This window comes from Dreissena polymorpha, chromosome 11 (assembly GCF_020536995.1).
Source record: "Dreissena polymorpha isolate Duluth1 chromosome 11, UMN_Dpol_1.0, whole genome shotgun sequence".
Taxonomy (NCBI): Eukaryota; Metazoa; Mollusca; class Bivalvia; order Myida; family Dreissenidae; genus Dreissena; species Dreissena polymorpha.
The window spans coordinates 58,808,618-58,824,399 of record NC_068365.1 but is presented as its reverse complement, the minus strand read 5'-3'; the positions used below and the strand labels follow the sequence as shown (position 1 = coordinate 58,824,399).

The 15,782-nt window shown below is 36.1% G+C and overlaps 1 protein-coding gene across 2 annotated transcripts in view; it reads right to left on the bottom strand.

Annotated features, from left to right (window-relative positions):
* The window catches only part of LOC127850272 (RING finger protein 17-like), a 121,783-nt gene that overhangs the window by 96,653 nt on the left and 9,348 nt on the right, over window positions 1–15,782 (bottom strand). For both annotated transcript variants that reach the window (XM_052383165.1, XM_052383166.1), the window contains exons 2-4: window positions 9,443–9,558; window positions 7,056–7,159; window positions 5,381–5,439 (exon numbers count right to left, since the gene is read on the bottom strand). In XM_052383165.1, the coding sequence (XP_052239125.1) occupies window positions 5,381–5,439; window positions 7,056–7,159; window positions 9,443–9,558 (279 nt within the window). The remainder of the gene's footprint in view (window positions 1–5,380; window positions 5,440–7,055; window positions 7,160–9,442; window positions 9,559–15,782) is intronic.

Below are 15,782 nucleotides of genomic sequence, written 5' to 3'. Positions count from 1 at the left end.
TAATAAATGGGGTAGGACGAAAACTTTAACATTTGCTGCATATTCTAAGTGGAAAAGGGGCCATAATTATGACAAAATGCTTGATAGAGTTGTCTGCTCTTGTTTATAGGTTGGGGTCATGTTGGTAAACAAGTATGCAAAATATGAAAGCAATATGTCAAGGGACAAAGAAAATATTTGGGGTAGTACAAAAACTTTAACATTTGCACGCTAACGCAGACGCTAACGCAGAGGCTAACGCAGACGCTTACGCAGACGCCGGGGTGAGTAGGATAGCTCCACTATTTATATTTTATATATAATAGTCGAGCGAAAAATGATACGAAAATCGAAAATTTTGAATATGTCCAAGTCATAAGTAGAGTCAGAAATTGTCTGTCCACGAATTTCATAAACAGACGCCATTTTAAATGTACGGGGATTTTTCATTCTATACATAGACCATGACCTCATTATAGCACTGTGCGACGTAGACATAGCGTACACGTGTATTATTTACTTTGTTTACTATAATCTATACCATATATATTTAGGAAATCGAAAATAATATATAACAAGAGCACCGCATAACGGGTGCCACGCTCGGCTGCAGGTGCAGTTTTGCAATTATTTTTTTTAGAGATCACAGTTACCTTGACCTTTGACCTAGTGACCCGAAAATGGGTGTGGCATGTAAAACTCATCAAGGTGCAGCTACATATTAAGTTTCAGTGACCTTGACCTTTGACCTAGTGACCCAAAAATAGGTGAGGCGTGTAGAACTCATCAAGGTGCATCTACATATGAAGTTTCAAAGTTGTAGGTGGAAGCACTTTGATTTTAGAGTCAATGTTAAGGTTTTAGCACGACGCCTACGGCGGACGAGCTGGCTATGACAATAGCTCGGGTTTTCTCCGAAAAACAGCCTCGCTCTAAATGACTTGATCTTTTGTTTACACGTTCAGTTGTAAAACAAGAAACTGTCATAGACGGGTGATGCTCCCCAAAGGTTTTTTTTTGTCACAATATTACACTATAATTATATTGAGATAAAAGGAAACGTCTTGAGGGCACAGTAGTTGGGGGGACAAGAATTTTTTTATATAAAATTTCAAAGGGCCATAACTCTGTGAAAATCATCTGACCAGAACCTGCTGATAATATGCACATCTCCTCTTGGTAGTGAAGCTTCCCATAAAGTTTCATTGAATTCTGGTCATTAGTTGCTGAGAAATAGCCTGGACAAGAATTGCACCATATGTACAGTTAATGGAAAATTTCCAAGGGCCATAACTCTGTGAAAAATCTTCCGACCAGAACCCGCTGATAATATGCACATCTCCTCTTGGTAGTGAAGCTTCCCATAAAGTTTCATTGAATTCAGGTCATTAGTTGCTGAGAAATAGCCCGAACAAGAATTGCACTATGTGTACAGTTAATGGAAAATTCCAAAGGGCCATAACTCTGTGAAAAATCATCCGACCAGAACCCGCTGATAATATGCATATCTCCTCTTAGTAGTGAAGCTTCCCATAAAGTTTCATTGAATTCCGGTCATAAGTTGCTGAGAAATAGCCCGGACAAGAATTGCACTATAAGTACAGATAATGGAAAATTTCAAAGGGCCATAACTCTGTGAAAAATCATCCGACCAGAACCCGCTGATAATATGCACATCTCCTCGTGGTAGTGAAGCTTCCCATAAAGTTTCATTGAATTCCGGTCATTAGTTGCTGAGAAATAGCCCGGACAATTGCACTATATGTACAGTTAGTGGAAAATTTCAAAGGGCCATAACTCTGTGAAAAATCATCCGACCAGAACCTACTGATAATATGCACATCTCCTCTTGGTAGTGAAGCTTTCCATAAAGTTTCATTGAATTCCGGTCATTAGTTGCTGAGAAATAGCCCGGACAAAAATTATGCACGGATGGACACACAGACGGACAGATGAAGCGGCGACTATATGCTCCCCCCAAAAAATTTTGGGGGAGCATAAAAACACCTGCACACATGAAAACTTTGGATTAAATTATGAAAATAAAAACAAGGGAAATGTTGCGGCAAACTGTGATTATAATAATTGGTAAGTATCAGTTGAAAAACGACATTTCGTGTGTTGTATTTCAACAAGTTTTCTATACAACAACAACTTTAACCATTACTGCGGGGATCGATCTTGGTAGAATGTCATCTTTTTTCTTCATGGACGACCTCATGAGTCGAAACTGTAAATTTAATCTTTTCTTTTTTTTAAATCTCGACTTATGACTGGATTTTTACGGTAAGTACGTACGGCACAAAAATCCTGGTACAAAGTTCAGTATAACATGAATAAATAATTTGTAGAAAGCATGAATGTGAACAAGTACTACTTTTACTAGTTTCAGCTTTGTTTCCTATTTGATGAAATGTAACTCTTGTATTTGGTTAGGTTGGTAACAATGATTATTGTTCATTGTATAATGTAACTGACCTATGCATTCAAGGGACATGTTGATTGATAATGCAGTGTATAAAAAAACAAAACAAGAGCTGTCAGAGGACAACCCGCTCAACTATTCGAGTGCTTAACAATATCACGTACGCCATCATGGGGAAATTGTTCATATTCAATAAGGTCAAGGTAATATAGTCATATTCTAAGTGGAAGAGGACCATAATTGAAACATATTGATCGCTTATGTTTTAAATAAGTTTTACTTTATAGATGATTCTGAGTTCAGGTATATTTTCCACACTTTATTGAATATTTGTAAAGACATAAAACAAACTAATAAGATTTTATTTCAAGTTTAATAGAAATAGCTTGGGTGGGATGGTTGGACGATCCTACAAAAATAAAGGAAATATATATTTGTGGATTTTTTTACCATGTTTCAAAGAAAAAAAACAAGAGATGTGTTTGTCAGAAACACAATGCCCCCTATTGCGGCCGCTTTGAAGCCATATATTTGACCTTTGACCTTGAAGGATGACCATACATGCCAGAATTTTTTAGGTCCAAAGCGGGACATTCCATAAAAGATTGTCGGGACATTTGACCAAAAAGCAGGACACCTAAAACGATCTATCATTCCACCTTTTAGTCAGTATAGTACTATCAAAAACTCTTGATACTTTTATTCGAGACATAAAACATTTTTATGAAGCATGAAATCTATAACATAACAAATAACAGTTTTATTAAATAAGACAATAGCAAACAACGAAGATAATATTCATCTTTTTAAAGTACAAAATCTGGAACATTACGACAACAATACTCATTATATTACTTTCAATGGCAAACATTAACGCAGGGGAGGCTATCCAGTACACTGAAAGTACGGGTTACAGTAAGCTATCTACCGAACAAAAGAAGTCTATGGATGCTTTACTCGATTTATTTTTCTCTAATGTTAATAATCATATTTTGTTTTTTTCGTATATACACAGATTAAACTGAATTGTGAATTGTCAGGTGCTGTATTGGGGTAGTGTCATGAATAACAACACGTTGTTTTTATTACAATAACACAAGACAAGATGGGTACCACTTTTACTGTTTGTTGCGATGATTTTTTAAGCATGTATCCATGTGCAGTTTGTTACTTGTCAATTGTCGCGGCTTAATTGGAGTAGGGTCAAACTGTCATGCATAGCACCTCATTGTTTTTAGCTGAATTGGAGTAGGGTCAAACTGTTATGCATAGCACCTCGTTGTTTTTATTACAATTACACCCAATTACACTAGACAGGATGGGTATCACTTATTGAACTGTTTGTTGTGATTTTGGTATATTGCACATTCGGATTATCCCGCTATTTTGGAAGTAAACATTGAATGTAAAAGACTCATTAATGACGTAGAGTTAATTTTACAAAACAATTGTTTTGTAAATCTTTCAAACAAAGACAAAAACAAACACATTTTCAACATTTATTTCATTATAATACAACTATCAATAGCAATAAGCGGACACTATCTTGAAGACCACCATGGTGTGAATGCCTGATAAAATCAATAATTAGACGATAAATCCCTGATAAGGTGTCATAAACAACACTGGTACACACGAGAAGTAAAGTCAGATTGTTAATCGGGGGCAATAAAGGGATTAGCGGTGGTAAGTGTTAGCGAAACAGAGCTTGAATAGCGAATTTTATTGGGAACCTATAGACCTTACATCGTTTTTTACGAATGTCGGGACAAATCGTCTCATATCGGGATGCCGGGACAAAGGGCCCAAAAGCGGGACTGTCCCGCCAAGATTGGGACATCTGGCATGTATGAGGATGACCTTGACCTTTCACCACTAGAAATGTGCAGCTCCATAAGATACACATGCATGCCAAATATCAAGTTGCTATCTTCAATATTGCAAAAGTTATGGCTAATGTTTTCAAGTTTTCAGACAGACAGACAGACGGACAGACTGACGGACAATTCAACTGCTATATGCCACCCTATCGGCAGCATGTTTGGAAATTTACTTTTACTTTTTACTTTTGACCTTGAAGGATAACCTTGGCCTTGACCTTTCACCACTCAAAATGTGCAGCTTCATGAGATACACATGCATGCTAAATATTAAGTTGCTATCCTCAATATTGCAAAAGTTATGGCCAATGTTTAAGTTTTCGGACAGACGGACGGACAGTTTAACTGCTATATTCCACCCTTCCTGCAGCATGTTTGGAAATTATCTACTTTTTAAAGCTTATTACTTCCCTTGGAGAGTATTTTTTTACTTTTGACCTTGAAGGATGACCTTGACCTTGACCTTTCATCATTCAAAAGTTTTCGGACGGACGGATGGACAGTTCAACTGCTATATGCAACCCTACCAGAGGCATAAAAATTCAGAAAATTATAATTATTATTTTAAAGAAAATTCTTTAGTCCGAGAGCCTTAACTTTGCCAAAAATCAATTTGACCAGATCCAAACTTGATCTTAATCTGTAACTAATGCAGGTAAACTCACATACCAAAAATCAAGTAAATATCTTACAGGGTTAAGGAAAAAAATCAGAAACAGAATTCTTGACGGACAGAGGGACAGACGGTCTGACAGCTATATGCCACCATACCTGGAGAAATAACAATTACTTTATTTGATTTACACACTTGCCAAAGCTTTCATTATTGTCCAGGTAGCGTATGACCGCCCAGACACATGTGAAGTTTCCAAAAAAATATCTGTATTAGAGACAAACATATGTGAATGTTGCAGTCCATCATTTAACTGAATTTTCTAAGGCAAAATGGGCAATTGTCTGCTTTATTGCATATCAGAGTTGTGGTCCATTCTCTATAACCATATATAATGACAAAGGAGACATGAAATAGGTTTTGATGTATGACACTTAAAACTTTTTTTAAATCACTTCATCGCATAAGCGGCTATACTACTACCTGTATTTTTCTTCTTTTGAGAGATCATCTTTGTGGATTCTTTAAGCTTGACCATTTCACTGCAAGACAAGTGAATAATATTACCATAAAACAATTTAACATGATATATTTAATTGACCAACATTTTAAATATGGTCTTTTTTGTGCACTGTTGAATTTTCTTGTAGTATCAGTTTAGAATAAATAGTTTTAGCATATATATGTATAGACCATTCTGGTAACATAAATGGGATATCCAGTCTTCAGGGATAATTTTGAATTAAAACAATTCACAAAAAGACTCACACCTTTATAAAGTACTGGAAAAGGGCACTTTCCCAATTAGGAAAAACTAATTTCTGAATTGCTGTCCAAAAAATCTCAATATGAAGCCTTCTGTTCATGACGTGAATTTTCCCAATTTCAGGGATTTTCATGCACAATTTTCCCAATTGGGCTGGTACCGCTACTTTTCCCAATTGGGAAAAAAAACACGCTGCACACAAACCATATACACTACAGTTCCATTATATCGCGATTGATGGGGTCCAAAGATCGCAAGCGCGATATATCCTGAGCGCGATATAAATCCAGACATGTCTGACTTAGTTGTTAAGCAGTTGATGTGCAGTTAATGTGCAGTGAATGTGTCAAATTTCATCGGTGTTTTCATTTTATGTACGGCGCTGTTTTATCTTTGTATCGTAATAATTGCAAACCAATTTTACATGTACTTTTGTACAACAACAACAAAATATGTATTTGTATAAAAGTAATATCGTAATTAAAGTTTTGATTACCGTGGAAATTGTAATGCCATTATTAATTTTTATTTTCAGGTACGATAAGCGTAATATACGTATGAAGACGTATGAAGTGTACTTGTGCTAACGTTCGAATCTACTCTAACAGATGGTCCGTTTCAAGCAAGAAACAAACCAATATAATTTAAAGTCGATAAGCGTAATATACGTATGAAGACGTATCAAGTGTAATTGTGCTAACGTTCGAATCTACTCTAACAGATGGTCCGTTTCAAGCAAGAAACAGGAAACAAACCAATATAATTTAAAGTTGTTTTTATTTTATATTTACAGACACAACGAGATTCATCACAAGAAGAATGCGCAGTTCTAACAAAATTTCGGCAGACATTACATTTGTTGAATTATTCAATAAAGACTATGTACATATATATGGCCTTAACATGGTCAACATGCATACAAATACATTTACGTAAAACATTCACATACATTTATTTACAAATTATATAACAAAAACATCAATTTCGGACACAAAAAAAGTAGTCTTGTACAGAGACAGAATGCACTTTATATACCAATAAACTGACATTATTATCGAGAATGAGACACTATTTACTCAAGTGTTGCAAACAACTCAATCCGTGTTAAAACAACACTGTCACTTACGGTCTGTTTTCACACTTCACTGTGTGTCAAGTATAAGGCGCGAAATAACGGGTGATCAATTACTAGCCAGAACCGGTTGTTATCGCAGTTTGCATATTGTCAGATTATAACTTGTCAACAATTTTTTTTTTTTAAATGTGTTTTTGTGATCATTCTTGCCAGATTTTTTGGGAGCCATAGCCAATTCCCGATATAATGGACAGCGCGATATAACGGATCGCGATGTAACGGAGTTGCAGTGTATACACTCAGAAAACATAGCTTACATGTCAAAAATGCTCTTGTTGTTTTGGAAGACGGTTCCCATCATGTATCTGTCCTGACACAGCAACTTTACACTGTTCTCACCAGGGGATAGGGGGGTCTCAGTCTGAAAGGGTCAACACTTCAACATATGGGCCATGCTCTGTGAAAAATAGGTTTATTGCATGTGCGTAGTGTAGAAACTTTCCGCCTAAACTTGAGTTTTGCTAAGAAGGGACTTTTTTTATACGAAATATCATCAAAGTGGGACAACACTGTATGCACATGCATTAAAACACTTTTTAACAGACAATGCCCCATATACATGCCATATACTACAGGGCATGTAACCTTACATACGTGTGATTGTATATTTGGCAGATTACAATCACATTTCTGTGTCTACATGATACATCATCTTGTATGTTTGCGGACAATCAAACCACTATGTAGAGCCCTGAAGGCATGTTTCCATCGGGCACAGATGTCAGAAAATTCCACTTTTTTTCTTGAAATTCTGCTTATGTAAAACACAGCTGTTTTGGACAAAGTTGGACTTTTTACCTGTAAGTGTTACCATGAATTTTAAGATAATGAGGTAGGTGCTACACGATATAGTAGTCATTTGTGGTAACTTGACCTTTAATGTAGAAACTTTTACACAAAAGCGGTGTATTTTATTGTAAAAAAGCATGATAAATGACAAAGTTACAGTCCAGACAAGCTGTTTTATTGCACATTTATTTTACCTTCGAACTCTACATGTGACCTTCATTTATGAGATTAATGTGTCCTTGAACATAGAGGTAGCGAAATGAGTGTTACATGCAAAACTGCTTCTAATAATGGATTGCATTTGTGTCAAGTTAATATAAAACCCATTGATGGCAAAGATATACTGTAAACGTATAGAAATTCGTCGGTATGAAATTTCGTGGTTGAATGAAAAACAACTAATTCGTTGACACGTAATTTCGTTGATTTAAAATTTTCGGGGAAGACTGACCGTCATAATAATTAAACTTTTATTAAAACAACCAGAGTAATAACAAAGCATAATCTGCTTATCTGTTGACAGCACGACTTGAGGCAAATGTGCACTGACGCATACATTGCCGATAATTATCGATAAGAGTGATAAAGCGGCGCACTTGTGGGTCCCTGCTCGCTAATTGTCATCGATGTTGTTTTGACAATATTTGCACTTCTCAGTGCAATCGGTCCCCTAGTAGAAACAATTGAGTGATAAGGTCTCCAAAATACATGTGTGAAAACTGTTATGGCTCTTGCGCATATTGACATATATGATAATTCTGCAAACTGCGTTTTTCTCCACAATTGGTAATGCTATTTATCATATTTATTTACCTTGATTAATAAAACGTACATTAAAGATGATGAATAAAAAAAGAAAAACTGATAGATGTAGTGTAATGTGACCTACTGAAGTGAAGTAACTATTACAAAAACAAATATCTCTGATAACTGACAACACAAGAAAATGTCGGAGATGATATTCGGAAATGACCGATTTCGAATTAAAATGTATAAATAATCGTTGGTACTTGAATTCGTGGTTCAGTGGACCAACGAAATACACGAAAATTCGTACCACGCGAAATTTAATGGTTTTACAGTATCTGATACCATAATTATCAAGCTGTTTGTTTTTCCATTTTCAATCTTTGACCTTTAACTGCAACCTTGGCCATTGAAATATGGCGAAAGGTCATTAAATGATGGTAAATACTGGTGCCAAGTTATTTAAAAATCCATCAATATATTGCAAAGTTATGGCTAAGACAGGTATTTTCACACTTTTTTATGGCAACATTTGTTCTTTGACCTCCACATCTGACCTTGACATTTGAACCTTTGAGGTAGCGAGAAAGGTGTTACATGTGACATGTTGTCTTATGAATGTGGACATTTCAAAATCCATCAATATATGGCAAAGTTACAGCTGAGACAGGATTTACAGACCTACAGACTGACAGAATTAGTGCTAAATGCCGCCTGGTTAATAGGAGAGCTTAAAAAATTAATTTGAACTACACATCTAAATCACCTTCATAAAAATTGTTGTCCATATATTGCACAAAATGAGGCCTGTGCATAATTCCAAAAATATGAAATAAAGAAGTACTAATATCATATAATTATGATCACATTGAATGTCAAAAACTATTGAACATGTAAAATAACTGTACACACATAAATAAAACAAACAGCCAAAATGTTTGTCTAATATTGTTTAATACTGCAATGTGCAGTGTTGAAGTAAAAGATCATCCAATAGAAAAGTCACAATTTTACAACAAATGACAACAAAGAAGACCTATTTAACACAAAAGATCACCCTTTTCTAAGTTAAAGTACTTTGCAATAAGGTGAGCTTCAAAATTAGTACCTTGCAAGTTGGGCATGATAAATGGTTTCTTGTTTCTTTTGCCATTGACTGAAGGCAGGCCTCACAGAATGTGTGTCCACAATTAAGCAGCAATGGTCTTTTGTGCAGTCGTCCATCTGCAAAAAGATAATGGTAATTTTAGAGCTAGGTTTAAAAAAAAACAAAAACAATCTGTTCCAAAGCACAGTACACCTTCCAACAGTTACTGGTAAATATAGAGCACATCCAAATATCATGTCAATCTGAATATTAGACAGTGCTAATAAAATTCTAAAACAAGAGCACCGCATAACTGTTGCCAACGCTCAGCTGCGGGTGAAGTTTTGAATAAAAGAAAGATTGTCAGAAAAATTATTTTTTTAGAGGTCACAGTGACCTTGACCTTTGACCTAGTGACCCCAAAAATGGGTGTGGTGTGTAGAACTCACCAAGGTGCTCCTACATATGAAGTTTCAAAGTTGTAGGCAGGGCTTGATTTTAACTTTTTTTCTACTTGCAAAACATTGCGAGCTGCTTTAATACCAACTAGCAAAATCAAAAACATTCTTGCATAATTAAATTTTATATGAAGTTCTTTTTCCCACTTTTTCAGCGTTTTTGTAGAAGGATATAATTTCCGTGTTTTTTTCTAACTCAATTGTTAACTTTGCTTTATCTTTCGTATTGTTATTTCCGTATGTGGGCAAAAAGAAACTAGTTATTTTTCGCTTTGACGCCATGTCTGTTCAAGTTTAATGAACAGGTGTGAATAGTCGACTGTTTCATGTTCTTTGTATCAATACCATCCGCGTATCTGTACTATAAGTATACCAGTCTACATACGAGGTGCGCGCATCCGCATATGGGTATTCGGATGTTCTATAAATTGTCCTACGGTTTAGCGTTCACGACATCTAGCGCATTTAGCAATATTACGTGTTTTTAACTATTTCTTTACTCGCAAAAAAATACAAGTGGCTTAAAACTTAACTCGCAATCTTTTTTTAACTCACATTTTGCGAGTGTGCGAGTGTAAATTTCGAGCCCTGGTTGTAGGTGGAAGCACTTTGATTTTAGAGACAAATGTCAAGGTTTTGAGGCGAGCTGTCTTTAACAATACCTCAGGTTTTCTCTGAAAACAGCCGACCTAATTACATATAATGCCATTAACTCTCCGATTTAATAAAAAGATCTTAAAAAATAAATAAATTCAACTGTTTATGGGTAATTAGCGCCCAATTTTGCAATCATTTATGTGGAAAATTTAGTAAGAACAGTTTATAAGAGCCTATTCAATAAAGTGCTCTGAAATTGGTCTATCCTTGTAGCAACATGCAAATCCAACAAAATAAGTGCAAAATTAATCATATCCATCTAGAAATAGCAAAAATTATAGAAAAGGGTGCCCACACCATTTTTACAGTCTTCCATTCTCAATATGTAACTGTCAAAAACATTTAAGTATATGTCTTAAAGGAAAAGATATTAAAGTGGTTACTCAATATATGTATAGTGCTATGAGTTTAGTCTATCCTTGTAGAAATATGAAAATGCAACAAAACAAGTCAAACAAGGCTATTGTCAAGCAATATGGTCTCCTACCGGCTCCACCATTGTCAGAAATTCCACCATTTTTTGAATTTTTTGTTGTTGTTACCATAGCAGCCACAATTTTTTGACATAGGAACAAAATGAAATGACGTGCATACTGTCCATATTGCCATCTATCCATGTTGCAAGTTTCATGTAAATTTTTTAAGAACTTTTCATGTTATCGCAGGATCCAGAAAAGTGTGACAGACTCACAGACGGACACACAGAGCGCAAACCATAAAGCTATAGAAACAAGAGCTGTCAGAGGACAGCGCGCCCGACTATTCGAGTGCTTGACAGTAATAGATGATCTTTCAAAAATAAGAAAAAAAATTGGGGGGGGGGGGGGAAGAGGGGGTAATGTAGGTGGGTGATCATTTAATAGATTATCTTTAAAAAATAAGAAAAAAACACAACAAATTTTAGGGGGAGGGGGGTTGGGGGGTTTGGGGGGGGGGGGGGGGGGGGGGGGGCGTTGGGGATGGTTTGAGTGGAGTGCATTGTGATATGTCAGGTAAGTGTTGTTTTGTCAAACTTTAACATAGATTTATCAATAATATGCATATTCTAAGTATAAAAGGGGCAATTATTCTGTCAAAATGCTTGATACAGTTGTCTGCTCTTGTTTATAGGTTAGGGTCATGGTGGTCAACAAGTATGCAAAATATGAATGCAATATGTCAAGGGATATTGAAAATAGTTGGGGTAGTTCGCAAACTTTAACATTTGCTGCATATTCTAAGTGGAAAAGGGGCCATAATTATGACAAAATGCTTGATAGAGTTGTCTGCTCTTGTTTATAGGTTGGGGTCATGATGGTTAACAAGTATGCAAAATAGGAAAGCAATATAACAAGGTACATTGAAAATAGTGGGGTAGTACGCAAACTTAAACATTTGCTGCATATTCTATGTGGAAAAGGGGCAATAATTATAACAAAATGCTTGACAGAGTTGTCTGCTCTTGTTTATAGCTTGGGGTGATGTTGGTAAACAAGTATGCAAAATATAAAAGCAATATGTCAAGGGACAATGAAAATAAATGGGGTAGTACAAAAACTTTAACATTTGCTGCATATTTTAAGTGGAAAAGGGGACATAAGTATGACAAAATGCTTGATAGAGTTGTCTGCTCTTGTTTATAGGTTGGGGTCATGTTGGTAAACAAGTATGCAAAATATGAAAGCAATATGTCAAGGGAAAAATAAAATATTTGGGGTAGTACGAAAACTTTAACATTTGCACGCTAACGCTAACGCAGACGCTAACGCAGACGCTAACGCCCACGCCGGGTTGAGTAGGATAGCTCCACTATATTTATTTCATATATATAAGTCGAGCTAAAAAAGAATATATTTTTCCAAAATGGGAGCTAAAAATTCCCAAATATAATTATATTCACAGGTTGCCTTGGTGTAATGGATATGGTGTCCGCCTAGCAACCGGGAGGTCAAGGGTTCGATCCCAACTGTGGGAGCATTCTTCAGATCTCTCCCAAAGACACCAAGTACTGGTTCTAAGCCCAGGAAATGGACTCGAGAGCGTTTCAATAAGCCTAAGGTATTCGGTGCAATTGAGCTAAAATAAATAGGTTTAAACTAATTGCCTGAGGTTCTGTTCCTGTTTTTATATAACAATAAATACATCCACACTTTTCAATAAACATTTAACAAGTCTGCATAATTTTTGCACGCTTTTATAGAAACAAAGGAACACGAAATACTTGCAGTGCTTTTTATTTGAAGCTAGAATTTTATTCATGTCAGGTTACATTAAAATTCCGTAGGGTGTTTCAGATAACAAATTTAATTATGCTCATTTAAGAATTCAACAAAATATTTAGAGCTTTAAAATAAATTCAGCAATAAAACACTTTACGAGTCGCATAAATGTTGTGAGCAAACTATGCATGAAATGCACAATGTCCACGAGGATTACATCCGGTTGCCATCATCAGTCTTCTAAGTAACTTGCTGAGATTTCATCTTTGAGGTGTACACCATATGGATTGATGAGTGCGGTTAAAAATACGCCAACAAACTGTCACAAAACTAAACACTTATGGCAATTATGTCACTCTTCATCTGCATGATTTTACTGCAGGTATTGTACTGCCTACAAGTAGTGTCGCTCCTGCAAAGCGTGCGCTCTCATTAGCCAATATCAAATAACCAATACAAGGACACTCTGCCTGGCCACCGGCTTTAGTTGGGAAAAGATATACATGTACAGTTTGTCAACCAGTTCCGGATAATCAGCAGTTCCGATTAATTTGTATATAATTTTCCATGATGCCCCAATAAAAACAATCTATTTTCTTTTTAAAGGTGAAGGGACTCTCATTTTCAATAACAAAGGAGGGAGGGGTGGAGTGAAGAGGGGTGTATAGTGTGAGGGTGTGGACATTTATTACATTATCTTCCAAAAAATGCGAAAAAAATGCAAAATGCAAAAAAAATAATTCGAGGGGGGGAGGGGGTGGGGATTCTTGGGTGCGATGGTTGGACGGTATTTCAAACATAAAATAATATAAATAAATATTTGTGTTTTTTAACTGTTTAAAAAAAAAAATTGGGGGTGGGGTGGGGGGGGTATAGTGTGAGGGTGTGGTGGTAATTTGTGAGATGATCTTAAAAAAGAAAAAAAATTAGGGGGGGGGGGGGAGGATTCGGGTGGGGGGAGGGGGGGGTGGGGGGGTATTCTTGGGTGCAATGGTAGGACGGTATTTCAAACATAAAATAATAAAATAAATATTTGTGTTTTAACCGTTTCAAAAAAAAAATTGGGGTGGGTAGGGGGGGGGGGGGTATAGTGTGAGTGTGTCGTGGTCATTTGTGAGATGATCTTAAACAAAAAAATTGGGGGGGGGATCGGGAGGGGGGGGAAGGGCACGGGGGATGGTTTGGGTGGAGTCTATTGTGGTATGTCAGGTAAGAGTAGTTTTGTCAAAGTATCAATAAAATCTAATCATAACTAAAGAAGTTATGGCAATTTTAGCAAAATTTAATAATTTGACCTTAAGAGTCAAGGTCATTCAAAGGTCAAGGTAAAATTCAACTTGCCAGGTACAGTAACCTCATGATAGCATGAAAGTATTTGAAGTTTGAAAGCAATAGCCTTGATACTTAAGAAGTAAAGTGGATCGAAACACAAACCATAAATTCAAAGTTACTAAGTCAAAAAAGGGCCATTATTCCGTAAAAATGACAACCAGAGTTATGCATATTGTCCTTTTACTGTACCCTTATGATAGTTTGCGAGTGTTCCAAGTATGAAAGAAATATCTATGATACTTTAGGGGTAAAGTGGACCAAAACACAAAACTTAAAAAAAAATTCAATTTTCTGAGTATAAAGGGCCCATAATTCTGTCCAAATGCCAGTCAGAGTTACATAACTTTGCCTGCACAGTCCCCTTATGATAGTTAATAAGTGTTGCAAGTATGAAAGCAATAGCTTTGATACTGTAGGAATAAAGTGGACCTAAACACAAAACTTAACCAAAATTTTCAATTTTCTAAGTATAAAAAGGGCACATAATTATGTCAAAATGCATGCCAGAGTTATCTAACTTTGCCTGCCCATTCCCCTCATGATACTAAGTAAGTGTACCAAGTTTGAATGCAATAGCATTGATACTTTTTGAGAAAAGTGGACCTAAATGCAAAACTTAACCAAAATTTTCAATTTTCTAAGTATAAAAAGGGCACATAATTCTGTCAAAATGCACGCCAGAGTTATCTAACTTTGCCTGCCCAGTTCCCTCATGATAGTAAGTAAGTGTACCAAGTTTGAATGCAATAGCATTGATACTTCCTGAGAAAAGTGGACCTAAACGCAAAACTTAACCGGACGCCAACGCCGACGCCAAGGTGATGACAATAGCTCATAATTTTTTTTCAAAAAATAGATGAGCTAACAAAATGATAAGTGTCTACAGTATACATTAGGTAAAGGAATAAATAAACAAAGTTTTAGCAAGAAAGCTTTTGTATTATGCAGGGGTGTCAATTGTCCCAAATTTGAAATCCGGAAAATTAAGCCGTAGGATAAAGGGAAGAGAGGGCCCAACCCCCCGAGCCCTAGCTTATTGTTCTTTTTTTTAATAGTCTTTCTAGGTGCAATTTCTGGTGAGTACAATGCGAAATATTATAAACCAAACCATCCGTAACACCGCAGGTGTATTTGTCACTCTAAACAAATGATATTAAGAACTTCGAAATTAAATTAAAATCGACAAACCAGCGTATCCGAAAACGACTGTCCGAAAACATGTGGCGATACATCATTTACAAATGAAATAAAATATGCATATCGTTTGACTGCAGAAAATGAAAACCAGTAACCAGTAACCTAGCAAATACGCAGTCAATATATAATTTGATTAACATATTGTTTTAAAATATGATATTGCAGTGCTTTACTTAGCCAGTTACTGCTCATGTAAGTGCCAGCCGCTTACCAATCAGAAATCAATAAATAAAATCGGTACCAAGCGCAAATGTCCGGAATGCCGACGATGCTATAACAATATTCGTTCTGAAATGATCCCGCACTAAAAGAATTTTGTCCCTACCCCCACCCGCCTTAAACAAACTCATCGGATTTACATTCACCTCAAAATCAACCCTGGACAGCTCAAATCCGGATTTCCGGAATAATCCGGAAAATTGACACCCCTGTTATGCTTACAGGGGGATAAATGCAGCAAAAAGTTAACCACAACTGATTGAATGAGTTATGTTTTGAAATGTGCATATGGCTATATAA